General features: G+C 43.4%; 1 protein-coding gene across 3 annotated transcripts in view; it reads left to right on the top strand.

Annotated features, from left to right (window-relative positions):
• The window catches only part of TNIP1 (TNFAIP3 interacting protein 1), a 248,245-nt gene that overhangs the window by 185,569 nt on the left and 35,680 nt on the right, over positions 1–26,996 (top strand). For 2 of the 3 annotated variants that reach the window (XM_086931286.1, XM_086931287.1), the window contains exons 13-15: positions 14,637–14,762; positions 16,337–16,462; positions 20,580–20,660. In XM_086931286.1, coding sequence (XP_086787412.1) covers positions 14,637–14,762; positions 16,337–16,462; positions 20,580–20,660 — 333 coding nt within the window. The remainder of the gene's footprint in view (positions 1–14,636; positions 14,763–16,336; positions 16,463–20,579; positions 20,661–26,996) is intronic. The other variant, XM_086931288.1, reaches the window with a different exon arrangement.

A 26,996-nucleotide genomic window follows, 5' to 3' on the forward strand; every position in this document is an offset into this window, starting at 1 on the left:
TTTATCAAGGAGAGGCTGAAGAAAAAAGAGAAAAGCCCGGGTCAGGAGGGAGTATATGACGGATGGAAGCCAGTAAATTAACAGGTGCATGAGTAAAATGAAGCATGCCATAGGGGTGTGGGGAGGCTACTCCGTGTGACTTCATAGTGATGCAGGTCAAATATCTATACACGGAAGGGTAGTGCAACGTGAACAAGCTCAAAAGTAAACACAAGACGAAGTGAAATACTGAGAAGGTGTAACCAAACGAATAAAAGATTGTGCAGAATTGAGTGTATTGAACGCGCGATGCCATGCATTAAAGCGCTATATTAAATGTGAAGCGTGAATCCGCTCAAAGCATGCCGTTTAAAAATGCAAAATGCGTTACGCGGTAATGTTGTGCCCGGGAGGTGGACTACCCAGTACGTGATTAAGGTAGTACGAGTGAGCTAAACAAGAAGTGATACATGATGAATAACTTACTCGGAACGGCGCCGAGGCGGTCACTGACGAAAGGCTGGGCGATCAATGAGGTGGCCGGTGTGAGCCCGGGGATAACTGACATGACATAGAAGACGGACTAGGGAAGGAAGTGAACCGGTGGGGGCCATGATGGAGCAGGAAAGTGTGATAGAGGACATAGAAGAGGGGTCGTGTTAATATGACAAGCTAGTGAAAAATAAACAAGGATGTTAGGGAAAATAAGCAGATGTTGCACACGAAAAAACATGTGATGAGCATTAACGATAAGTAAAGAACAATGCATAAAGTTAAAGATAACAGCTATATTCAACTCGGTCGTTGAGACCATATGGCTTAAGTGTTTGTAAACGAAAAGTCCATTCTAGTTCTTTTTGCAAAAGTATTTTGCGATTGTCTACCCCTTCTCTGCGGGTGACACATTCCAAAACAGTGAATTGCAACTGTGCGATGGTATGGTGAAATTCCTGAAAATGCATAGCAATGTTGGATTTTGCCTGTTTGGTGCGGATGTTAGATTTGTGTTCGTTGATGCGAACTTTAATCTTTCTTTCAGTTTTTCCGACATAGAGTTTACCGCATGGACACTTCAGTGCGTAGATGAGGTTCATGCTGTCGCAAGTGGCATTGACACAAAGTTTGATGGCATTGCCTTTCATGGGATGTGTTATTTGGTTGCCTCTGATAATGCAATTGCAATTATTACAGTTTAAGCATGGTTGTGTTCCTTTGTATTTTTGTGGGGTCGAAATTTCTGTGGACAAGATTTCTTTAATGTTTTTCCCGCGTGTATGTGCGAATAAAGGGAGATCATTGAAAATGTTCCGAAAGTCTGGTTCAATTCGCAAAATAGACCAATGGTTCAATATAATTCTTTTGAACTGTTGGGTTGCCGAGGAAAATTTAGAAACAAGGACCATGCGATGCGATGGTGTTTTAACTGTTTGAGTTAGGCTTTGTTGTCTGGTGATGTTAGTCAAGCGTGCTTCAGCAGATTTGAGTACTTCAGTGGGGTAACCTCTCTCTATGAAGCGTTGGTGCATCTCTTTGATGCGGTGGTTGTAGGTGTCCTGTTCAGATACAATTCTTTTTATGCGCAGCATTTGTGAATAGGGTAAATGTTTTTTCAGGGATCCTTGGTGAAAGCTTTGGAAATGCAACGTGTTGTTGCGGTCCGTGGCTTTGCGATGTAAATCGGTGATAATCTTGTTGTCTTGAATTTTCACCTGCACATCAAGAAAAGATATTTCTGATGGGCTTGTCTGCCATGTGAGTTGGATGCGTGGGTCCTTAGAGTTGAGCTCTGTTAGGGCTGCAATCAGTTGATCATGTGTGTTGTTCCAAAGGAAAAAAAGGTCGTCTATGTACCTTGCGTACATTTTGATATTTTGGAAGAGTACGGGATTGTCATAAATGTGGGTTTTTTCAAATTGTTCCATATATATATTGGCATACGAAGGAGCCGCACAATTGCCCATCGCCATTCCCGTGAGCTGAAGATACCATTTGTCATTTTCCTGAAAGTAGCTATGGTATGAAGTATAGATCATAAGTTCCATGAGGAATGTCTGCATTTTAGGATCAATCTCACTTAAAAGTAACGCTTGCTCGACTGCTTCAATACCTCCTTGATGGGGTATGGAGGTGTAAAGAGAACTGACATCGGCTGTACATAGAATAAGTGACTCCTCATTAGTAATGTTGATGGTTGAGAGTTTGTTAAGAAATTCAGTGGTATCTTTAATGTGACTTGTGGATTTGATGACCAGGGGTTGCAAGTACCTGTCGCATCAACGAACACAAATCTAACATCCGCACCAAACAGGCAAAATCCAACATTGCTATGCATTTTCAGGAATTTCACCATACCATCGCACAGTTGCAATTCACTGTTTTGGAATGTGTCACCCGCAGAGAAGGGGTAGACAATCGCAAAATACTTTTGCAAAAAGAACTAGAATGGACTTTTCGTTTACAAACACTTAAGCCATATGGTCTCAACGACCGAGTTGAATATAGCTGTTATCTTTAACTTTATGCATTGTTCTTTACTTATCGTTAATGCTCATCACATGTTTTTTCGTGTGCAACATCTGCTTATTTTCCCTAACATCCTTGTTTATTTTTCACTAGCTTGTCATATTAACACGACCCCTCTTCTATGTCCTCTATCACACTTTCCTGCTCCATCATGGCCCCCACCGGTTCACTTCCTTCCCTAGTCCGTCTTCTATGTCATGTCAGTTATCCCCGGGCTCACACCGGCCACCTCATTGATCGCCCAGCCTTTCGTCAGTGACCGCCTCAGCGCCGTTCCGAGTAAGTTATTCATCATGTATCACTTCTTGTTTAGCTCACTCGTACTACCTTAATCACGTACTGGGTAGTCCACCTCCCGGGCACAACATTACCGCGTAACGCATTTTGCATTTTTAAACGGCATGCTTTGAGCGGATTCACGCTTCACATTCAATATAGCGCTTTAATGCATGGCATCGCGCGTTCAATACACTCAATTCTGCACAATCTTTTATTCGTTTGGTTACACCTTCTCAGTATTTCACTTCGTCTTGTGTTTACTTTTGAGCTTGTTCACGTTGCACTACCCTTCCGTGTATAGATATTTGACCTGCATCACTATGAAGTCACACGGAGTAGCCTCCCCACACCCCTATGGCATGCTTCATTTTACTCATGCACCTGTTAATTTACTGGCTTCCATCCGTCATATACTCCCTCCTGACCCGGGCTTTTCTCTTTTTTCTTCAGCCTCTCCTTGATAAAGGGCGTGCAGCCCGAAATGCATTGGAGTGTCATTTTGTTTGCATTCTATGATATGGCGATAATATCATACGAACTCTTGAACTCTGCTTCATGAACTATAGCACAATGCTGAATAAACTCTTCACTAATTAACGTTTTGAATCATTGTCATGAACATTACGGAGTGCCTCATCTGGGGGATGTAATCGCAACCTGTGTGCTTACACTTTCTCATCTATTATTGTATGGTGTTTGACGGCAACACCGCCCCTGAGAGCACCCATCCTCAGTAAATACTCAATCACAAGATTGGCATCACCAGTGCTGTGCACCTTCCTCATCGTTTTATCTGCTAAGCTACAACATGGTCCACACCACATCATTCACCAAGCACTATTGTGTAGATGTGGTAGCCAGACAATAAGGTAATATGGGCCAAGCAGTACTTAAAACTCTGTTTCAGACAACTCTATCAGTTACAGGATAGCCACCACTTGGGGGAGACTGCTGTATAGTCTATGTTTAGCATGTGATCTACAGCTCAAATGCCTCAAACGGAAAATGCTACTTACCCAGTATGCATCTGTTCTTGGCATGTAGAGCTGTAGAATCTCATGCGCCCACCCATCTCCCCGGGTACCTGTAGCTGCTGTATTTCTCTTATCATTATACATATACTTACGCATGAACATCTCTATTCTTTACTACTACTCCATTCTCTCACCCTCTGTGGGAAACAATCTGAAGATGGAGTTGATGACCATGTGTACTATCACCTAAAGGAAGCCTCACCTACCTCGTGACCAGGAAGACTTATTCGAAGAAAAACAAAGTGCGAACATCTGGACCCACACTAGATGGCGATCTATGCATAGCATGAGATTCTACAGCTCTACATGCCAAACACAGATGAAAACTGGGTAAGTAGCATTTTCCTTTTTGCTGTGTTGCCCTGATTGCACTCTGACCACGGTGGTCTGCTTCGGGCCTTGTTTGTCCATCAAGCTACTTCATTCTAATGTAATGTATATAGACAAACAATTGTTCTCTACTGGCTCATTTGGCATTTACTTATATAATAAGCCAGCTAATAATTTCCAGGACGTCAACGGATGATCCAAGCCCCTTTCAGTTGTAATAGATTATGAACAATGTATTTACAATATTTCAGTTTAAAGCAATAGACTTTCATTAGCTGATACAGTGCTAAGTTCTCAGAAGTGATCATACAATAAAACAATGCAGAAATTATAAAGTTTAGGTATATATAGGACATATATATTTGACCCATGAGTAACAACAAAAGGCATTCCTACAGTGGAGCTATAGGAAAGGGGATTATTATGTTGTGTGGTTGTGAGACCTCGCCATGTAGTTATGTCACATTCTCTATCGGGTCTAGTTAGGTTCTTTAATAGAACCCTTTGTTCAGTCCTGGGTAGCTGTGGACCAGAGCAGTCAGGCTTATTCAAAGGAAAAAGTGAAAGCAGTTAGAAGTACCCAAACAGTTAATTAGTAAGAGCAACACAATAAAAACTATACATCAGATTATTATAATAGTGTATTTTTATCTTAAACCAGGCATTAAAACAACAAATATCTTTCAAGGGGGACCGGAGATATTTTTCAAAAGTAAGTCAAATACTTTAACTTTAATCTTTCAGATGAACTAAATTGTTGCAACGGGCTAAACTACCTGCTAGAATCCTCTTGCCACGACACAAGGCGAGTCATAGGGACCACTCTGTTCCAGGGGGGACAGTTTACCTGTCTGCAGGTCTGCAGCCTTGGGGGTCCTCAATGCACTTTTCTCCTTTAAAGCTTTCCAACAAAGAAGTGGTCAAGATGCTAGGGATGAATGATGCTGAGATGCTGAAGAGGTTCAGTAAGTTTTTTAGGACACCTTGGGAACCACAACCTTCAGGGGCTGTCTCTGGCCTCAGGACTAAATGTCCACATTGCAGCAGACGAGTCCAGTGCAGGTACAGTTGGCAGTGGCTAGCTGGTCTCCTGGTTACAGCAGGTTCAGTAGTTGCTTACAATTACGTAAATCCTTTTTTGGAGGAACCAGAGTCCATTTAAGCCATGGACTTCATGGCTCAGGGACACCTTGGGAAGGTTCGGACAGGTGCAGGTCCCTTTAGCTTTTGCTGGCCCTGAAGCTTAACAGGGGGCTAGCCAACTAGCCCTCGGAGTCGAAGTTACTTCTTCTGTCCTGGCCCAAGGAGAGCCCTTTTGCATGAGTATGCACAGCAGGCACAGTCTTCTTTGCGGGTCGCTTGGGTTCACCGGTCTTGTGTGCCGCTACCACTGGGCACTGTGATAGAGAGGTGACAGAGGACCTCTCCTTGGTTCCAGCCCCTCAAGGCCCCAGGTCCCACCTACTGCCACTGTAGTAGTCTTATCTCCATTTTGCCCCTACTGACACTGTTCTTATTGTGTTCAACTGTGTCCTTCCCTTGCTGCCGCTGTTTCGTGTTTTGCTTTGTTTTACCCCTGCTGCCACTGTTGTAGTTGTGTGTTTACTTTGGTTTGCTGCCACTGTTGTAATTGTTCTGTTCGAGGCATGTGGGCTGCTGAATTCATATCTTAGCATAGATCGCAGCCTAGTGTTGAGTCCGGATGATTGCACTTTGTTGTCTTGGAAGAGTCTTCGAGTATCACGAGATAGGTGACTCCTCCCCTGGACTGCAGTGCGAAAGGGCATCCTCTCCATCCTTAGATTGTTTTTCACCATTGTGGCAAAGATGGAGTATAGTAAAGTAAGAGATGGCCATGCCAAATTGAATACTGCAGCTGCGACAGGCACCGGGGAGGAGGGTGGGCGATATGAATGTCAGCAGCCCTACATGCCAAGAACAGATGCATACTGGTAAGTAGCATTTTCCGTTCGAGGCATGTGGGCTGCTGAATTCATATCTTAGCATAGACTGTATAGCAGTATCTCCTCTAGCGGTGGTCACCTGCCCCAGCTGCAGCAGTTTGAAAAAGAGTTTTAAGGACAGCTTAGCCTGCAGCAGCTTGCTGCTTTGTTTGCACGTCTACACAGTAGTGTTTAGTGAAAGTGTGTATGGTAGACCATGTAGCTGCTCTACATATGTCTTCTAGAGGAATATTTCCTAGGAAAGCCAAGCCATGGATACCCCCATTTTGCGCGTTGAGTGTGCTCTTGGGGGAACTGTTAAAGTGCGCTTACCTTTTTGATAGCATATCTGAATGCATTTAACTATCCATCTGGCTATTCCTGATTTTGAAATGGGATTACCTTTATGTTGTGGGGAAAAAGCAACAAACAGTTGCTTTGTTTTTCTGATTTAGTCCTGTCAACATAATATAGCAGAGCTCTTCTTACATCTAGTGTGTGTAGGGCCCTTTCAGCTACTGACTGTGGGTTTTGGAAGAAAACTGGCAATTCTATCGATTGATTGATGTGAAAAGTGGATATGACTTTTGGCACGAACTTAGGTTTAGGACGCAGTACTACCTTATTACTATGTATTTGCGTGAAAGGTTCTTGAATGGTTAGTGCCTGTAGCTCACTCACTCGCCTGAGGGAGGTAATGCGATCAAAAACGCCACCTTCCATGTTAGAAATTGTAATTCACATGAATGGAGTGGTTCGAAAGGAGGTCCCATAAGTCTGGTAAGTACTATATTTAAGTTCCAGACTGGTGAAGGTGGGTGCTTTGGAGGGATTATCCTTTTAAGTCCTTCCATAAAAGCTTTGATTGGTGGTACTCTGAACAGGGACATGTGTTGTCTGTTTTGGAGATATGCTGCTATAGCAGCAAGATGTAGCCTAATGGAAGAGTTTGCTAGATTGCATCTTTGAAGACGCAAGAGGTAACAGATAATGTTTTGGATGGAAGCATCTAATGGATTGATTTTATTATTATTGCAATAAATTACAAATCTTTTCCATTTAGCTGCATAGCATGCTCTAGTAGTTGGGCACCTTGCCTCCTTGATAATGTCCATGCAATCGGGAGGCAAGTTAAGGTATCCGAACTCTAAGACTTAAGGAGCCAGATCGCTAGGTTCATCTTATTGGGATCTGGATGCCTGATTTCTCCATGGTTCTGAGTTAAAAGACGTGGCGAGAGGCGCAGTCTTTGATGGGGACCTACTGAGAGTTCCAGGAACGTTGTGTACCAGGGCGGTCTTGCCCATGTGAATCGCCTGAACAGGGATGGCACAGGGGCCTCAAATCTGGATCTTTACAAGAAACGCGCTGTTCGTCTATGGCACGGCTACTCATCTGACGGCTACAGTCACTTAAGTCGTGCCTTGCACATCCGTCTTGAGAGACCCGCCGCGACCTTAAACACGGGCGCCGAAGGGTCAAAACATCGACATTCTTCACAGGCCCAGCAATTCTAGAATTCTATCAAACTGAAATAAATAAATAGGATTCAGGAAAATCGTATCAGCAGATGGCCTTTAGAAAATAAAATACTTGTATATATTTGTATATATCGATTGTATGGGAATGTATCATCACTGTACATGTCGTTTTATCACGTGATCACTATTCACTATTGTCACCCTTTTGCACTTTAAATATTATTTTGACAGTCATTGTATTTATTGTATGAAAAATCAATTTGAATGAATTTAATTCAGATAAATACAAAGTACAACAAATCACGCACAGGTCTTCTTTCCATTTAATGTAAGGGCCTGGTTTTGTGTTTTTCAGAGGGGTTCTGTTGATTAGCAGTTGTAAATTATTTTGTGGTTACCCGACAGAACCATTTTCTAATCAACCATTAATTACCCAGGTTCTGAGGGACACAGGGTCACCCCGTTTTTCTTCATAATTGAAGCTGAACTTGGACAAGACGGAAGTGATAATCTTCAGAAAGAACACCTCCCCATAGGACAACACATGGTAGCCCACTGCTCTCAGACCCTCACCTACCACTACCAGCCATGCCCACAACCTCAGCATCATCCTGGACAGCAACCTCTCCATGAAGCGCCTTGTCAACTCAGAAGCCTTCTCCTGCTTCTACACCCTCTGCATGCTTTGTAAGATTTTCAGATGGATCCCCGTCAATACTAAGAGAATAGTGACTCAAGCCCTCGTCACGATCTGACTGGACTATGGAAACGCTCTATATGCCAGAATAACCTCTCATCTCTTCAAATAACTACACACTATACAGAACATTGCAACCAGACTCTTCCTCGACCTCCCCAAGCGGACCATCATTATCCCCACCTCAGAAGCCTCCACTGGCTCCGCGTCCAGAAGAACATTTCTAGTTCAAGCTGCTGACCCAAGCCTACAAGGCCCTCCACAATGCCGGACCCTCCTATATCAACCAGTGCCTGACTGTACACCGGCCTACCAGACAACTCAGATCAGCCTCACTTGTCCTCGCACACATTCCCCGCATCCAGTGGAGCCACAGTGGACGTCGCTCCTTCTCCTCTTACCATGCTGCCAAGTCCTGAAACAACCTCCGGCTCGACTTCTGAACCTCCGCCTCACTCACCGACTTCAGAAAGGGGCTTAAGACATGGCTCTTCGACTACTGCTCCCCTCTCCTCAGCGCATGGATACCCCCAGGATTGATAAGCCATGCTCTATAAGTATTGATTGATTCATGCAACCTCTATTTGCTGGGTCCAGGGATCAGCAGGGAAATAACTCTTTTATCTTCTTCTAGTTCAGTTGTGATCTGAATACTGTGGGTCTGGGGTACCACATTTATGTTCTCTTCTTTTTTGTAGGAGTGGAAATCTCACTAACCATTGGGTCAGTAGTTCCCAGGAAGCTACCCTTTCCACTCTACATTACTCCCTAGGGGTTTGGACACCAGACAATCTCAGCTTACCCCTGTCTACCCAAGTCCAAGATGGCGCAAGCCTTCTTCCATTGTGGGGAACCCTGAGCACACCCATGGGGTGTGACCATCATAATGATTCACTCCTTCTGGGAAACCAGCGTGGCAACTGAGTTTCCTCTCTGGAGAAGATGCCAGACTGTCTGCCTACAGAAAGGAGGTGGTAGGTGAAGGTGATTGCCATTTGCTTCCCCGAGACAGTAATCTCTTTGAAGCTGGGCCATCAGTAGTCATCCTGCTGGAGGAGGTCACACCTCCTCCCTTCAGCAATTTTTTTTCTTCCCTGTTCCTTGCGAAGGCTTCACACTTCCTAGCAGGGGGAACAGTATGTTGTCTTGGGTGATAATTGTTGCACATAGTAAGGAAAAGCTACCAAAGGTTTGGCAATGACTTTCTGAAGTGACCTTTCTATTAACAGTTACCTTAAATCAGATTGCAGCAATAATTCAGGTTTAATGTAATAATTAATTTGATACCTTGGAGTAATATCTTTGGTGGTCCCAAATGGAAGTAAACATTTGGGCTGTGGCTAGTGAAACTCCTTGTTAGCCAACGGGACCATCAGCCTTGCTACAGTGAAAACTGCAATTTCTTCATTTCACTGCCCGGCATGCTATGAAACTTTAGCTTTTTAAAATTTTCAGCACCCTGCTTGTTGGGCTTCCAAGGCATTCCCTAGTGGTGGCTTATTATTATTAAACAGAAAGGCTTTGACCTGGCAAAAAGGTGTATTCTGCAATGTCAAGTTGGCAGTTTTAACGCTGGCCGACTAGGTTGCAGTGGCAGGCTTAGAGTCATGTTTTCACCTTGTCACTGTAGTGGCGGTACAATTAAATGCTGCAGTGCACCAGTGACATTTTAACTTACTAGCCCCAAGTAACTCTTATACCATACATTAGGGCCTTTAAGTTAAATAAGCCAATTGGGTATTAGCCAATTGTACATGTACTTTGGGGGTTAGAGCACATGCACTGGGACCTGGCCAGCATGGTCCAGTGCACTGCAGAGCGGAAAGAACTGCGGCATCAGTTCAAAATCTTGGGAGGAGAGGGAGTAATTATACGAAAAGAGGTTCTTTCCTATAGGAGTATACAGAAGCAATTGTTCAATACAATGTTAAACATCCCTAGTCTGATTATATATGTGCCAATTGCATTTTGACCTTATTAAGTTATAAGGTCATCATTAGGACAGTAAGTACTTGGAGCCCAAGCAGAACAGGGTTTGTGCACGAGGGTGTCACATGATCACCAAAACGTTATCAACAGGGACTGGGCCAGAAGAACACAAAACCCTATGGTAATGGGCAAGCCACGGGGACTGAAGGTAGCAAACCCATCTCCACCCATTTTGTAATTCTACCTCTTGCCTACCCATTTTATTGTACTCTGCCTCCTGCAGTGCCCCATTATTTTTTTTCTGTGTCCCGTGATGTTCCATCCCTTCCCTATCAATTTTGCTGTGTCTGTCTCCTTTTGTAGTCCCAATCCCTGCCTGTGACCCAGCACAACTTACATGAAGTCCAGACCAAATTGCAGAAGTTTATAAACAGCCACTCCTTATCCACCTACAGTACCCCATATATCAAGCATTCCCATGACAAGTTGCAGAAAGCAAATGAAATTGCAGAGCACAAATGAGAAAATGCAAATACAGCATGGTTGAGGCCAAATCATTGCACCAAAATTGGCAACTGATTAACTCAAACAATTGCTCGGCTAAACCTGTCGAAATTTGTAAGACTCAGATTAAATAAAATTCTGACACCCTTGTCCTGCAGCCAATAACACCCTTTCTCCTTAAACGCTTCCTAGACTTATCAATAATGTAATCACTACCTCATCTCCGAACAGCAGTTCCAGGAATATTCAATTGAAAATACTCATCCCAATTGCTAGATTTAGAAGAAAGCAAGGAATCAGACATGGGGCACCTTATTGAGTCACATCATTTTTATTCACTAAACATCTCTGCTCACTTAGGGGAGCAGAAGAGTTTAGTAAAGAAACCTCAGTGTGCGTTGAACATCTGTGCTCACTGAGGAGCCCAGAAGAATCTAGTGACATTAAAGGGTTCTCAGGCTGGTGTAAAGATGCAGCACTGACAAAGCAATGTTGGTTGACAAAGAAATACCACAGCTCGGGACACCGCTGGCACCAGCCTACTTGTTTGATTGCTCAATCATTCAACGTCATTCAACATGATCAATGTCATGTTAACACCTCAAGGGTATGTTCTGGCTTCAGACTAGACTAGGTCTAATCTTCTTTTGGAGATAACTTACAAACTGTCAAATTCTGTTACCTACAGAGCCTTGCAAGAGTTAGTTGGTCACCTTTTCTGCTCAGCCTCCACCTTGTGTGCCCAACAGCAGTGTGCACATGAGACACCTTTGAGGCTTTCGTCCATCAATGGCGTGCAGTGCATTAGCACTTCTTAAATGGTATTGACAATATCCTGTTCTTATCTTGATCTCAACCCACATAGACAGACGTCCTGCTCCTGGCAAGCCCCAGTCCCAGCAGTAACTGGATAAACCCCTAGTAAAAAATGTATGGCTTTTGTTAGTGGAGGTGGACTCTAAACTGCATGGCAGAGCTGACAGCTCGAAGCAGCCGCGAACATTTTTTACTTTTTAAATATGTTAAAAACAGTATAGTCGCAGGTTCACATTCCTCCTATCACATACATCCAAATGTTCATTCATTAGCTTCCCCTGGACGTTGGACATGATTTTAAAATAGATCTGTCCGATATGACTCCATGAGCTTCAATATGCCCCCTGTGTCATTAAATGGACGGTTGTTCCCAGTATCACATCTGTGGTTCTAGAGCCATGTCTATCGGCAATCAGTGATTGGGTGTTCTAAAGCCATGTCTATCGGCAGACCGTGATTAGGATTGGGTGTTTCTAAAGCCATGTCTAACAGCAGTCAGTGATTGGGTGTTTCTAAAGCCATGTATATTGGCAGACAGTGATTAGGATTGGGTTTTTCTAAAGCCATGTCTATCGGCAGACCGTGATTAGGATTGGGTGTTTCTAAAGAAATGTCTATCGGCAGACCGTGATTAGGATTGGGTGTTTCTAAAGACATGTCTATCGGCAGACCGTGATTAGGATTGGGTGTTTCTAAAGACATGTCTATCGGCAGACCGTGATTAGGATTGGGTGTTTCTAAAGCCATGTCTAACAGCAGTCAGTGATTGGGTGTTTCTAAAGCCATGTCTATCGACAGACAGTGATTAGGATTGGGTTTTTCTAAAGCCATGTCTATCGGTAGTCCGTGATTGGGTGTTTTTAAAGCCAGGTCTATCGGCAAACTGGGATTGGGTGTTTTTAAAGCCACGTCTTTGGGCAGTCAGTGATTGGGTGTTTCGAAAGCCTTGGATAGACTTAGGGATTGGGTGTGCTCAAACATTCTGGCGCTGATTCCCAGCAACAACGTTTGACAGATTATTGTTTTGTGGACAGTGGAGTGAGAAAAATGATGAGCTGTTACCTTTCGCCTCCATGGCCTTGTTTCAAATCAATTGCACCCGCAAAGCACCTGCGTGATCGGGTATAACTGGCTTGGGCGCTAGTCCCATATATCCTACTATCAAATTAACAGAAAATTTGACGAGTTGGTTGTGTAATGTGAAGGAGCTGTGCAGAGGACTCTTACTAGTCTGACAGTCGGTATCACCAGTCAAGCAATATATTTTAATGAACACTATTATAGCATTTATACCGCTGCAGTTATAGTGCGTGGGTAATAGTAATAAAACATTTTAGTATTCATTTATCAGTTTTATATAGCGCAGAGCAACTAGAGGCACTAGAGTGCTTTAAATGGAACAATCATGTCCCACAGTTTACAGTGGGCATCATCCGGGGATATTACAACATGGTTACAGGTAAGTAGCAGTTAAAAGAAAAGCTGAAACATTCTACAATGACTATCATCTGTGAAGAAAGTAATAACAAGGCAGCAAGGTAGGTATCCATTAAAGGAGCTGAGTCAGCAATAATTGGGGGTTAAGGGGAAGGGAAGAATAGACATCGTCCAATGAATTTGGATTCCAGGTGTTTGCAGAAAGACATCAGCAGCTGTGCAACGGTATCCGAGAAGGATAAAGTCTTGAGTATAATTCTATTTCTACTTCTTGGTGCTCTGGCACTGCCCCGCTGTGGAAGCGCTGAAGCAAGGTAGGGTGGGGAGTTTAGGTGAACAGCGTTGTACGCTAGACATCCCAGCTTGAACTTTATTCAGGCTTCAAAGGTGAGCCAATATAACTCAGTCAGGATAGGCTTATGTGGTCGATTTTTTCCATGAACTGCACAAGTTTTGCAGTAGTATGAAGTGCAGTGCTCAATGGCACGAGGGCACTTTGTGAAATGCTGGTTAAGGCCGCGTTGCCAAAGTAAAGCCGAGAGAGAATTAGAGCATGACATGCTGGTCTTAGAAGGACAATGGACAGTACACAATGTAATTTCTTTAAAGCAAATACATTTTCCCTGGACCTAGCGTTACTTGTCTGGCTGCCAGTTTATTAATGCACTCAATTTAAATCACTGTGTTCTGTCGACAGGGCTTTGTAAATAAGGCTCTGATTCTTTACTTTATTTCACCAGGCTGGGCATGGAGAGCGGCTCCAGCAGAGCTGTTAACTGTTTGCCCAATTAGAAGAAAGTAAATGAGGACTGTGCCTTCTTGGGGACTCAGTTTGCCTAGTGGAGTCCTCTTCTAATGGCCTCTCAGAACAACAGAAAACGCATTGCATTTAGAAATGATATTTCTTGGTGCAGGCCAGTCCTTGCTTTTATATGGTTATCTACTGCACTTGTAGATGATCATGCAGATGCTAAAGCATGAACTCTCCACAGCAAGAGCAGCATACTGACCCAGCAACATGTTTAGAAAAAAACATTTGAATTTGCTGTCTTTCTCCTCAAACCTTAAAAAAGTATTTGCCTTGTGGGTAAATCATGCATCAAGCTTGCTGAAACACAATATAAGAAATTATGTAATGTGGGAATGAAAGTTGGAGAAGTACAGAAAAGCTGTGAATCATCCATATTAATCGGCAGTCAGTGATTGTGTGTTTCTAAAGCCATGGATAGACATATGTCAGTGATTGGGTGTGCTCAAACATTCTAGAGCTGAATGGCAGCAACGACGTTTGACAGATCCTTGTTTTGTGGGGGCTGGAGTGAAAACAATGTTGGGCCTCCAGTATCTTTTCTCAAATCTGTTGGACCCTCAAAGCACCTGTGTGCTCAGGTACAACTGGTTTGGGCGCTAATCCCATATATCCCACTCTCAAATTAACAGAAATCTCGAAGATCTGGTTGTGTCATGTGAACGAGCTGTGTAGAGGACTCAGTTACAGTCGCGCTGGCAGTATAGCCAGTCAAGCAATATATTTTAATTAACAATATTAATTAACAGTATCCTAGCATTTAGATCTCTGCTGTGATTCTGGTATGGGTAATAGTACTATTTTATTAGTTTATTCTTGCAGTTCTGACGTGTCGCTGATAGGGATCCAGGTGTTCTGACTGTCTTTTTTCCTTAGGCCCTGGAAGAGGCTCTGAATGTGCAGGCGTCCGCACCCCCAGCCTCGGTGTTCAGCATGTCAGCAGAAGCAGGAGGCAGCATGAGACAAGAACAGCGCACCCAAATACAGCTACTCAAGCAGCAGGTAAAACCAGGGCATGATGGCAGAGCTTTGTGCCTGCTTCACTGCACAGACAAGCTGGTAACTGTTGCTCCTAACTTAGAGTGTGAGCTTGCCCTTATTTTGCACAGAGAATATTTATGTCTCTTAAATTGAATGTTTGGAAAGACCAATTTGCTGAGCAGGCAAAATGCGTCAACAGGTCCGGACTTTGGTACTAGAACAGTAAGTAGTTTAATGGGTACAGAAAATGTGACACTTTCAAAGGCCTGAAATTCTGAGATGTATAGTGGTTTTGTGCTCAGTATATAGTGACTGAATTCTAGGATATACAATTCGGCATTGTAAATCTTTCACATGCTGTAGATTATCTTCCAATCCTGTAGATGGTTTTGAAATTGTACTTTGTATTTGTCAAAGGCTGTAAAGAGCATGGACAATCGGCATGTCTGTAACGAGACTTTCCTCCGATATTCAGGCAAGGCGCTCAGTCCTTTCCTCCGATTGGTTTTCAACCGTCAAGTTTATTTAAAAGCAGGGAATAGAGATACGGAGCACAAGAATTGCCAAAGGTTCACCTACTTTTCGAAGGCGGACCCATTTTTCCCAATAGTTTGGCAATGTGTTGGCTCTCCATATTTGTCTCTGAAGTACAACACCAACATTATTTGCAGATTTTTGAAATTCAAGCCAAATAGTTTGAAACTTTTCAGGGCAGAATGCTGATCCACTTGTACAGTGACGTCCAGTCATGTTAATCACAGAATCTTTAAGGAGTCAGTGGATCTCCAGCATTCGGTGGCTGGGTGGCAATCGTTAATAGTCCAAGAAGAAGAGCCTCATTCGCTAGAACAAAGAGAGCAGAGAAACTGGGATTCTTAGTTGAAATATGTTAAATGGCTCTAGAGCGTTCTATTCGTATCTCAGTAGAAATTATTGCATAGGTTACGCCAAAAGACCAGGAGATGGGGCAAGCTGTGCTCTATAATTGATTGAAAACCGCTTCAACCTTTCAGCCGTGGTCTACTTGTTAATTTGTGCACATCAAGTAAATTTATAAATGATATTTACTCCCAAAAAGAGTTGCTTACCTGGAACCTCAGTTCATGCAATTTATAACTGGTAAGGATTCACAGGGCAACCCCTCTCCCCTGTCAAGCAGGATTAAGATGTGCCAAGAAAAATGCTTAAATGAGTTACTCAATTGCCTGTAGAACCACCGACAATATTGGAAAACCTCACATAGCTATCATCCTTGAACCAGTACCACTGTGAGCCCAGCACCGGTGAGGTACTTGGTTGAGGTTTGGAGCTGAGCAGAATTAGTTGGAGAAATCCTGCTTGTGTGTCTTTCACTGTATGCTTCTTATAATATTCACTGTAAGTTTTAGATCCTAAACACTAACTTTGCTGTTGCAAAGAATGACAAAACAGGTTGATGGGTAAAGAGCAAAATGGCCGGCACAGTGTGAGTACTGTGGTACATCACTCATGGCATGAAGTAGTCAGGAATCACACTGTAGCCTTGGAGATGGGCGGGTAAGGGGTGGGAAGGCCTTTGTTTTGAGTCTAAATAGTTTTGTCTCTGTTTCTCCTAGGTGAAGATTTTTGAGGAGGACTTCCAGCGAGAACGCAGTGACCGCGAGCGCATGAGTGAGGAAAAAGAAGACCTCAAGCATGAAATGGAAAAGCTGCAGACTCAAATCACACAACAGAATGTCCAGGTGATTATGCAGTCCTTGCCAGCTCAAGAGATCCAAGTGGTTTTATTGGGTGCAGTGCTGGATGCCACAGGTCCCCTTCTCTCCTGGTCCTCCGTTTGTGAGATCTATTGATTCTCATGTCCGGGTTCAGGTTACAAGTCTGTGCTGATAACACATAGCTGTGTCTCCAAGTTAGTGAAGAGAAGCTTGGGGACTGTCTCCAACCCACAAGCTGGTTGGAGTGTAGTTGAGTCCAGGGTGATGCAGAAAAGAACAGGGTAATTGTCCTTTGATCTGCTAAACTAAAACTGGACTTTACACTTTATATTTCTGTACTAGATTCCTTTGATCATGATAGCTCTTGTGCAACTATTGGCTCTAACCTGCATTTCCTCATAAGACTGGCCTAGGACAATTTTTCTTCAAGTGAAGGCGATGGACAGGTTCACACGTTCAGGAACATCATACATTTTATGCCTGTGGCATCATGAAATCACCTCACATGGAATATAATAACTCCTGTTTTCTTCAGGAATCTAAACTTCCTCCATCCAAATTGTTTAAAATACATGGGTTAGACTGGCCCTTGTTTTTATAATGTGATTATTATTCACAATAATATTGTTTTTGTAGTGCTTCAAGCTGCACTCCATTGTTTCTTAACAGTTCTCATAATACTAATCTAGGAAGGATAAAAAGCAGTCTGCTTTCCTGGGGTTTCATCTTGTGAACTCATCATTTGTGTCAAAGAACTGTATGTTGGCTGTCTGGTGGAGCCGCCAGTGCTTGGTTTAGAGGAGAAAATCAACAACCGTTTAAGCCACCGGTGCTAGTATAGCACCAGGAACCAAAATACCTAACAATGTACTAGAAATTCCACTGCACTAGCTAATGACCAAATTGGGTTGTCGGTTCAGCATCTCTAGTCCAAGACTATGAAATCTTACGGTGCACCTCTGTTAGAAGCTCAATACTTCGGGTAGTAGTGGAACGTCCAAAGACTTTACTTTTCGTATCAATACGGTGCCTAGAGACGGTTTCCTCCGTGTAGTGGACTAAGGATATTCAATTGTAACGCTCCTCCATCTTTTTTTTAAACCGAAGGCTACGTTCCCCTGTTGAAGATGACATCAGCCTTGCCCTATGTATATTATTTCCTAGTGTCTTAAGGTATAGTGCCTAGACTTTTAGCTAATAAGACTTCAACAAGCTGAATTTCGAAAGGGCTAAAAGCTCTGTATCCATACAACGTTTTATGGCGACCTAAGCAGTTGTGATTTAGGTGGCAGTACATAAAGACTGAAAGAAATTGCATTTTAGTTGATTACAAAAGTGTAGAAAGTACAAAGTTTCAGTTACTGGTATATGATCATTCTCTTACATGCAAAACTGGAATGAAAATCTAGCAAACCATACTCGGCTCTACCCTGCGGCTTTTATGGGATGGAAAGATGTTCTGAAAAGACCTACCACTTCTGAACCACTTTCCTTCATGATGATAAAGAGCTAGCCCTGATGTCCTATTTTATTTGAGGAGGTTCACAGTAGCCTCTCTGGTTCCTGTTTCTTGAGTACAGTGCACCCCTATTCAGAGAGCTGTCATTTGGTGTAGTTTGCTGTGTGGCTTCTTCTCTGACACAGAAGAACTGCCTGCTAATGGTACAAGAAAGTGCACCTGGCACGGCGTATATGTAAGCACAGGATTTATTGAATAATTCTTGGCCAACAGTTTTCAAATCAAAGTTCCAAATCAGTTTTTTACAAGACAGGTTGTATTTGTTCCGCTATGATTTGGTCACATAACTCATTGGTTAAACAGCTTTGTATTCTCATACACCAAATGCATTAAACATTAAGAACACAGTATTATTGTTTATTATAGCTAATCTTTAGAAACAATAGTTTTTGGACTGTTTTCAAGTCTCACAAGGCACACACTCATAAATATGTTGGTGAGTGTCGCAATTAAGCCGAGAGCTCAGAACACCCAGCCCATATTTGGAATGCGTAACCATGGGACACCTGTTTTACCATTGCCACAGGAGCATAGCGACTGCTCACGAGAACAAGTTCTTTCAGCCAGGCTAGCCTATATCATGGAAAGAAAGAGTCCCCATCATTAGCGATAATCGCACTTTTAAACATTCTCCGCAGTATGCAGCGAGAGGGTAGGTGAAGTTCCAGAATTCAGTTTGTCATTTGCTTTATTGCAGATTAATTCACCCGAATGTCGTCCTGTGAATTTAGCATTTGATGTGACCGTGACCTGGACTGTAGATTGCCCATCTCTCAATCTTTTCCAATTCTGTCCCATAGCTTACAGATGATCATCTTTCCAGCTTCCACAGTAGTATAACCAATTCCAATGATTAGTTCTTTATCAAAATGTATATTTTTTTCTGATCGGTTCTTGTGAAACCAGCTTCCTATCACTGGCTTCACCCACTCACAAATGTTGAACAGAGGAAATGAGATTTCATCACAGATGTACAATTAGTTTAGGGCGGAAGAGAATGAGTCTTAACTCAATCCATAAGAAGCTTCTAAGTGTGCATAATTTAGAAATTACTTGAGAATGGACAGGCTTTGGTGTCCAGTTTGCTAAAACACACTATTAAAACCACTGTAGCTAAGTTGGCCCCCTTGTTCCATATTATCATGACCAAATGGTTCAAGTTCTGGGCTTTTCTGTTACGAATTGTTATCACACATTTTAGTCCATCTGCCTCACTGGAAAGCAAGCTTAGACTCTTACACGCAGAAATCCTTAGGTTGTGTTATAAAGTTGATGGAGGGAAACAAGGTGCCCATACGACATTACATGAAGTGGTAACCCTAATTCTATGGGCTGAGCTTGCAACAACTGTGTTTTTCCAGTGCACAGCTGCGTTTTTCCTGACGCTGCAATGCTCTTGTATCGAGAACTAGAGTGGGCACCTGTTGTGGTTTCCATATTTACACCTTGTTCACACTCCTTAGTTGGTTGTTGGTTGGGTTTCTGTGTTCTAACAGTCTGGAAAATTGGCCTCTTTGGGCCAGCTTCTGCCTGAAATTAGCAAGGTAGACAGCTGACATATTCTTGCTTAGGAAGTATAATACGTCAACTCACCTATAATATCCTTTGTCCTCCATCAATCTTAACAACTCATTTATTAACCAGTTGTATTACTAATGCACTAACGTAAAGGGGTCATCACCTCTCCGGGCTAGCACCTCTCAGGACCACCCCTCTTCCCATAGGTGTTTCTTTGCAAGGGTCATCTTTCAGTGCCAGGGCCTTGTCACTTTCCTGCATTCCTGCTCTTTGTCTGCATAGCCATTGAACTGCTCCACTTTTGTTTGTGCATGTTTTCTTCTGTGTTTAGGTATGTTTAGTTTCTAGACTGTGAATGCCTGCATTATGTGTTTAGTTGGATTTAATTGCATGACTGTCAACTGTGCATTTTTTCAATACTTCGGGTCAGGCGTGACATAGGGTGTGGTGAGTAGAAGCAGATGTATGGACTTCATTGAGGACCGTTTTCAAATGAAAGCTTGTGTTCATACTACACTTTTCTAAAAAAAAAAAAACTTCAATGAAAAATAAAATACAGACTGGAGGCTGAAGTGAGGCATTCCTCACTGACTGGGCAGGTAGATCCCACCAGATTTAGTTTCACACTGGGGAATCTCATGCACAAGTCACTGAGGAAGCAGGATGCCATCAATAATACCCAATTAAATAGGGGTCCAAGGTTGCAGTCTCATTCATAGAAAAACACTAGACCAGGGAGCACCCTTTTTCCCCAAAACGAGGAGACTAAAGAATCCTGTATTGTCTGCCTCAGATAGCCGTCCTTGCGTATCCTCCATGCCCACTGGGGGGTGGATTAAAGTTTTCATTGTTAGTATATTTTTTAATTGGCCCAGCATTAAACTTCTGGTGTTAACGAGTTAGTGCTACTTAAAACAGGTCTGTTTTTTATCAATGTGTGCTTAAATGCTACTTCTCTCTCTCTCTCTTCGTCTTTGTCCCTCTTCCTTTCCTTCTCTCTTTCACATACCCTGTGTTCATTATACCTCCCCTCTTCCTTTCTACTTCCCTACCCCCATTCATCTCTTTACCTTGCATTCTCTCTCCTGCATCTCCCTTTCTCAGCTGCGTGCTTGTATGGAGGACCTTCAGCGAGAGAAGGGGGAAAAGGAGAAGCTGCGAAAGCTGCTGAAGCAGCACAAGCAGGTACTGGAGAGACACATGTGGTGCCTTGGTGCTGGGGTGTGGGCATGGCTGTTTCTATCCGGAGCCTGCATGGTCAATATCAAGAGACAGAAAAAAGTGTTATGTTGCACAGATATGGCATAGGAAGGTTTTGAATATCATAGTGCTGCAAAGCGAAATCGCGCGAGAAGTTGTGTTGACCTATGAGTTGATGCCAAAGGAGTTCGGGCATCAGTCTGTTTAGCAAAGGTGGCACACTGGCACTCCTTGGGTCGGTATTGTGGAATAGAAAAACTCATTCTCAGTAAGGGTTGTCTTGCCAGGAATGTACGGAAAAGTGTTGTGCTGCAACTGTGAGTGTGTGTATGTGTGTGTTAGTGTTTCAGGGTGAAGTGCGCTAGAGTTGTCTGAGCAGAGGTGCCAATGGTAGAAGTGTGTGGGCAGGAGTGACAATGAGTAACGTTGACATTACCAGGGTGAAGTGTGGCGCAACAAGGAATGTTTATAGGCATGAGTAGCACTTATATGAATTTGTGTGTGCAAGGAGGTAACTTTCCAGTGGATTTTTCTGCAGAAACCTGCATGGGAGGCTTACATGCTTTCTCTGCCAGAGCAGTACACTTTTACTTAATAGATAATAGATTTGTAGGCAATTTTTCACTGACCCCCCATTCAGTTAGTGGATATTAATATTTGCCAGTATTGTTTATAGGAAGAGGCAAAGTTGAAGGTGTAATACTAGCCAAGACGACCCACTCTTTCGAAATAGCACTTGTGTGACTCTTATCTGTTCACAGCTCACCTCCCCCATCTTCACCTTATTATGAGGGTTTGGATTGCAGTGAGTGCCACATTCCGTGAAGAGATGATAGATCTGCAATAGCGAGAACTTGCTAATGGGATGACCAGTTTCCATGTTGTCTGTTGAAGGGAGTTGTTTAATTGCATGCAGCCTTAGAGAGAGAGACCCATTTCAACCATTGTTAGAGTAGAGCCCCTGGATCAAGGCGCTGTTGGTTTGGCAAGAAGATACTTCCTTTGGTTAAGCATGATCCTGGTAACAGTCTAGGCGGAGAGTAGCAAGAGCGTTCTGCTTTGTATCCAACATAAGGCTCATCAGTGGGCTATGATTGGTCAGTTACTCTGGGATTGACACGATTCGAGAAACCTTTTAATGTGCAGTTCTCCAACAAAATACACTCTCTACAGCAGCACCAAGAGGGGTATCCATGGTACTCTATGAAAACTTATGAACAGACCAAAGGAATACACGGACACTGTGATTGAGGGCACAATGTTATGGAACTTGTGATAAACACATTCAACGTACATATGTTTTTTGTAACCTACCCTTGTTATATTTTTTATTTTATTTAATATTTGCTAATACCATGAGCCCATGGTGGAACCCCCCAAGATGATCTAGGAGTGACATAGGGGCCTACAGTAGTTAGCCGCTCTGAGCATGGAGCCCCATTGGTTTCCTTACTCGGTAGGAACTGCAGTTGAATAGCATCCCACCATATTACCTGATAGAGGGTGGATTTGTAGTTGTGCCACCTAATAGTGTGTAATACAATACCTCACTTCTTAGACATCATATTGATTTTTTTCTGTGACTGGGGTCAGGAGAAGATGTAGCATAGGGAAGCAAAACTGAACCAAAGGATGCTTTTTGTTCAGTGTTTAAACTTTATTGAAGGAGAAATTTGGGTTGTGTATTGAATATGTATTTGTTCTCTGTTTTCTCGGTGTTGAGTATGTAAAAAAATTCCATTTGAGTTTTTCCCAAGTTGACATCTGGTGTTTACGTCGGCAGACATTCAATTTATGTCTTGTTTTGGGATAAGGATACTATAAACACGAACAAGTAAACACTGGGCAAGATCACTTCCGAGCTATAGTCAGTGTATGGAAACTGCAGGTAGATCTGGCACATAACTCCGAAATGGAGGCCTCCCATGTTAAGAAAGACAAGTCAGAAGAGACTCCTAAACAGGTGAAAAACTGAGCTCAAACTCCATTTACATAAATAAAATTATTCCTACAGTTATATTAGTTGGAGAGTTCATTTCAGTATCACTCAGCAAAAAGCAGATAGTACTGCCTTTGTACTAGTAGGGCTTCACCTTCAATATGCACAAACCTACCAGCACTGTGGAGAGTACTTAATTGGAGGATCAGGATTGAGAAACAGGGCATTTAGCGAATGATGTGACCATGCACCATGTGGTTGAATGTCTACTTAAGTATAGGTATTCATGAACAGTTTGGAGGTCATTCTCACACCCTAAAAACACATGCAAGTTTGCTGTAGTGAAGAAATCGAGTCAGTGGTGTAACAATAGCCCCCGCAGCCTCCGCAGTGCAAAGGGTCCCGAAACTAAAGGCGACTTCCCCCCCCCCCCCGTAGCACTGTGCACAGAATGGCCGGAGAACTCTTGACTGGTTCCGGAGCGTGGAGGCCCCTCCATATACTTGCAGGGGGGCCCACTGACTGAAGTATGTGCTTTGCCTGGGTGGAGAAGGAAATAGATCCCTGTATTTTATAGGGGTATAGAGGAAAGAATTTGACCTTGGGAAAAGTGTTTTTCACATTTAGAAAGAAAATGTCAACATTACTTTTTGCGTATTTTAACTGTATGTATGTCGCTATTTAGTCTGTCATAAAGGCAATTCACAGAAGTATGTATGCTGAACAGTATTACGGCTGGAATTGTATGATTTACTTAGATGTATTACTTCTGCTGAATCTGTCACTCTGCAAAAAAACGGATTCTTAGTTTTAAGCATTTTTGGAGATTTTGCTATTGAGAGTAGTGTAGCTATTTTTCCTAAAGTGCCATCTATATTCTATTCAAGTCAGGATGTAGAGTTGTCCGACTGCTTTCCATTAGTTTGCATCAGAGGCGTCTCTATATATCCTGTACCCGATGGGAAAACGCTGTTCATGAAAACGTATAATTTCTTAGTATCATTTGATTCTCTGCAACAGCGATCATATTACCAAGACCGGTATTTTTCCACTAGGTGGTAGGTTGTATTGCTCTGTCATTCATCAGATCACAAGGCGCTGCTCTAGGCATCAAAAATACATTGTTTATACAAGTAAGGAGCAACCTTACATGTTATTGGATACATTCTACTGTAGGATCTATATAATGCTGCAAGATAAATGCCCTTGAATCACTCCCAGGCATTACAATCTGAATATTCAGTGCAGACAAGCAGCACAGCACCGCACACCATTTTTAAGGTCTCGCCTTCGAAACCTATTGTTTTTGAGATGCCTCTCAAGGGAGACAGACCGGGGCACGCGCAGATTCTGGTGTGTGAACGCAATTCCCATGAACAGCTTGTGCACGTTAATTAGATTTGAGTGCTCGTCTCCGGAAGACGTGCTGCGCGTGAATTACAGTTAAGTGGTCCTCTCTGGGAGACTTCCTATCATTTAGCGGCATGGGGCGCCTGTCGGCATGCTTGTTTAAAAAGTCCCCCAGTCCCTACAACCATGGACCCACTTATGCAGCCTTCGTGCGAAGCACCATGCTCACCACACCCCGACGTGGTCAACGAAACACACTGGAGCATTCTATCACAGCCAGGAATAGAAGCAAAACCTTGCAGTCAGGCACACTTGGGGCCTTGTCCCTCACTCCTCATTTGCATAGACATCGCGCCCCTCACCATGCTCGCGGCTCCTCTGCTTTTAGCGGTGCAAACCGTTTCTCACAGCGTGAGCCACTTAAGACGACCTGGTTTCCACAGAGCCCGCCCCCCCAAGGACAGGCAAGGACCAATCACAGACAGGGCGTGCAATCCCTAGTGCGTGCTTAAACGGGAGTGTGTGGGCGGAGCGCCGCGAGCCTTGTGGAAGCCAGGTGCCAGGAGCTAACCAGAAATAGAAAATAAGGTCGTACTACACTTGTTTGCAGTTTTATATAGCGTGTACTTGACTCGAAGGTATCAAAGCGCTTTACGGGAGCACCAGTTGCATTACAAACTGACATTCATTTTTAGGCACAGGGAAATTGAGTGGTTTTCCCAGAATCACAGGATGTTTGAGCCCTTGCCAGGCTCGAACTTTGCAGAGAAGGCTCGGCGTGCCTGGCAGTTCGGAACGGGCGTGGTGGGCAGAGAACGAGACAAGGGCAGTGTGCACATCTGCTCTGCCGCTGGCAGCTGCCCCTCTCTTTCTTCCGCTTATTCCCTCTCTTTATGACGAGCTCTTCCTCACTGAAAACTGTGACTTCAAGGAATAGTTCTCGCCCTCTCTTTCCCCCTTTCCTTTATTTTTTGTTCCCCTGTGAAATGGATCCAAAATGTAACCAGCATTTGCGACACACCCTGCGGGGAGCACTATCTGTGACACCCACCCGCAGGGGGCGGTATCTGTGACACAATCTGCAGGGGGATCTATCTGTGGCACCCTGCAGGGGAGCACTATCATTTTCGTTACACTGATCCAGGTACGAACAGTTTCCTGTTTAAGGTATTTCGCGCGTTCATTTTGTGACTTGTACCTGCCTACGACTCTGTCCTTTGCTTGCGGGATGCGTCACTCAGCCCGTGCCAGCACATGGTGCCCATCCCCCATGCTACAGAGTATACTCTCGAGACACAATTGTAGCAAAGCACTGTGCGGTATTGGTCAAGGACTTTAAATCTTGTGCTGTTTTGAATGCTTTTTGCACAGCAGTATACAATCATAGACTAGCAACGAGAATCCTGGCCCAGTGCTGAGCATTAAACATTACTGTACTATTCAAGCACTGTGTTATACTATCACTCCATAGGGTATCCTCTCGCTGGGCAGGTGAGCCTTGCCACGCCTAGGACGGGTGGGATGGGCTATTCGAAGAGCCAGGTCTTCAGCTTCTTGAGGTACTCAAGAAGTGAGGAGGCGTCTGATGTGTATCTGTGGGCTATTCCACAGTTCAGGAGTGATGTAGGAGAAGGCTTGACATCTGGATCTAAGGCAGCATAAGCGTGGTGTGTGCGCAAGAGGGTCTGGATGGTTTGTGAATGATGGGAGGCTGGGTCTATGTTGTGCAGTGCTTTGAAGGTTTGAAGAGCAGTTTGAATGTGCACGCTTGTGTACAGGAGGAGGCCAGTGAAGCTCCTTGAGATGCGGCCTGGTGTGTGTGCTGTTAGGGAGCTTAAGTGTGATTCTGGTTGCCGAGTTCTGGATGGTTTGCAGCCATTTGGTGAGGTGTTGATTGATCCAGGGCTGGGGGGAGTTCCCGCAGTGTAGTTAGCTGGTGACCAGGGCATGTAACAAGCTCTATATTGAAAGAGCACCGTATATTGAAAAGCGACTGTGCTGTCTCATTCACGTTAAATTAGCTCTGCTAACCACCCATCTATTTTTTTTAAGCACAGGTTGATCGTAAAAGAGCATGAGTTTCTTCATGCTCAAACAAAAATTGCAGATTTCTGGCAAATTATATCCCTGGATGTCTGTGCAGGTTTAGTATTCCAGCTCGTTCTTGTGACAAAATAAAACCCAGAGGCCATGCAGTTCTCCTGTGCACCAGGCAAGCACAGTGTAAAAATATCAGTCCTATGTACAGATATCTTTATCCTCAACAGAAACATTTCTCAGGATTCAACAGCTGGGTGCATTGGCTCTGTCAATTCTTTCCAACATTGAAATCAATGTCTTCAACTAGTCATTTTCAGCTGTAACAAGCAGGCTAATTAACATAGCCAGTTTAATAAAAATAAAAAAACAAGCATTAAAAATGCAATACGTCTTGCCTTTGATTAAGTTACAGCCATTTGCTTTGCTATAGAATACCATTAGCAAACCATATGGATTGAACTTAATCGAAGGCGAGACCTATTGCATTTTCAATGCTTGTCGTAATAGTTTTCCTTCTACTTAGTCACCTACTTCATAAATGGGAATATGGCTACTAAATTGATGCTCAGCATCTGAATATATTACAGCATACAGCTAAAGAATCACATTATTTAGCTGTTAACAACATTTTAAACCATGAACAGAGAAGCAAATGCCCCACAAGCCCACGCACCTTGTCCTGACCAGCTAACTTCCCTGTCCCACACCTTCTAACCTATTTTAAGTCCATTGAAATCTACCACTACCACACAACTTTCAGTATCAGCCGGCCCTCCTAGAACAGCCCAGCGCAGAACAGTACAGAGAGTGCCTAACAAGCCAAAAGCCACAAGTCCTGGCCCTACCCAGCTTATTCTCTGCTTCCAGGCCTTAAGACACAAACGTCTCTTGACAACAGAACTTCTGATATCTGTGAGTACTCACTTAAGATCCAGAACAATAGAGAAAGCATCCCTGTGATCATTTCCATCCAGCTGACAACACTTCTGACC

Source organism: Lissotriton vulgaris, chromosome 7, assembly GCF_964263255.1.
Source record: "Lissotriton vulgaris chromosome 7, aLisVul1.2, whole genome shotgun sequence".
NCBI classification, from domain to species: Eukaryota; Metazoa; Chordata; class Amphibia; order Caudata; family Salamandridae; genus Lissotriton; species Lissotriton vulgaris.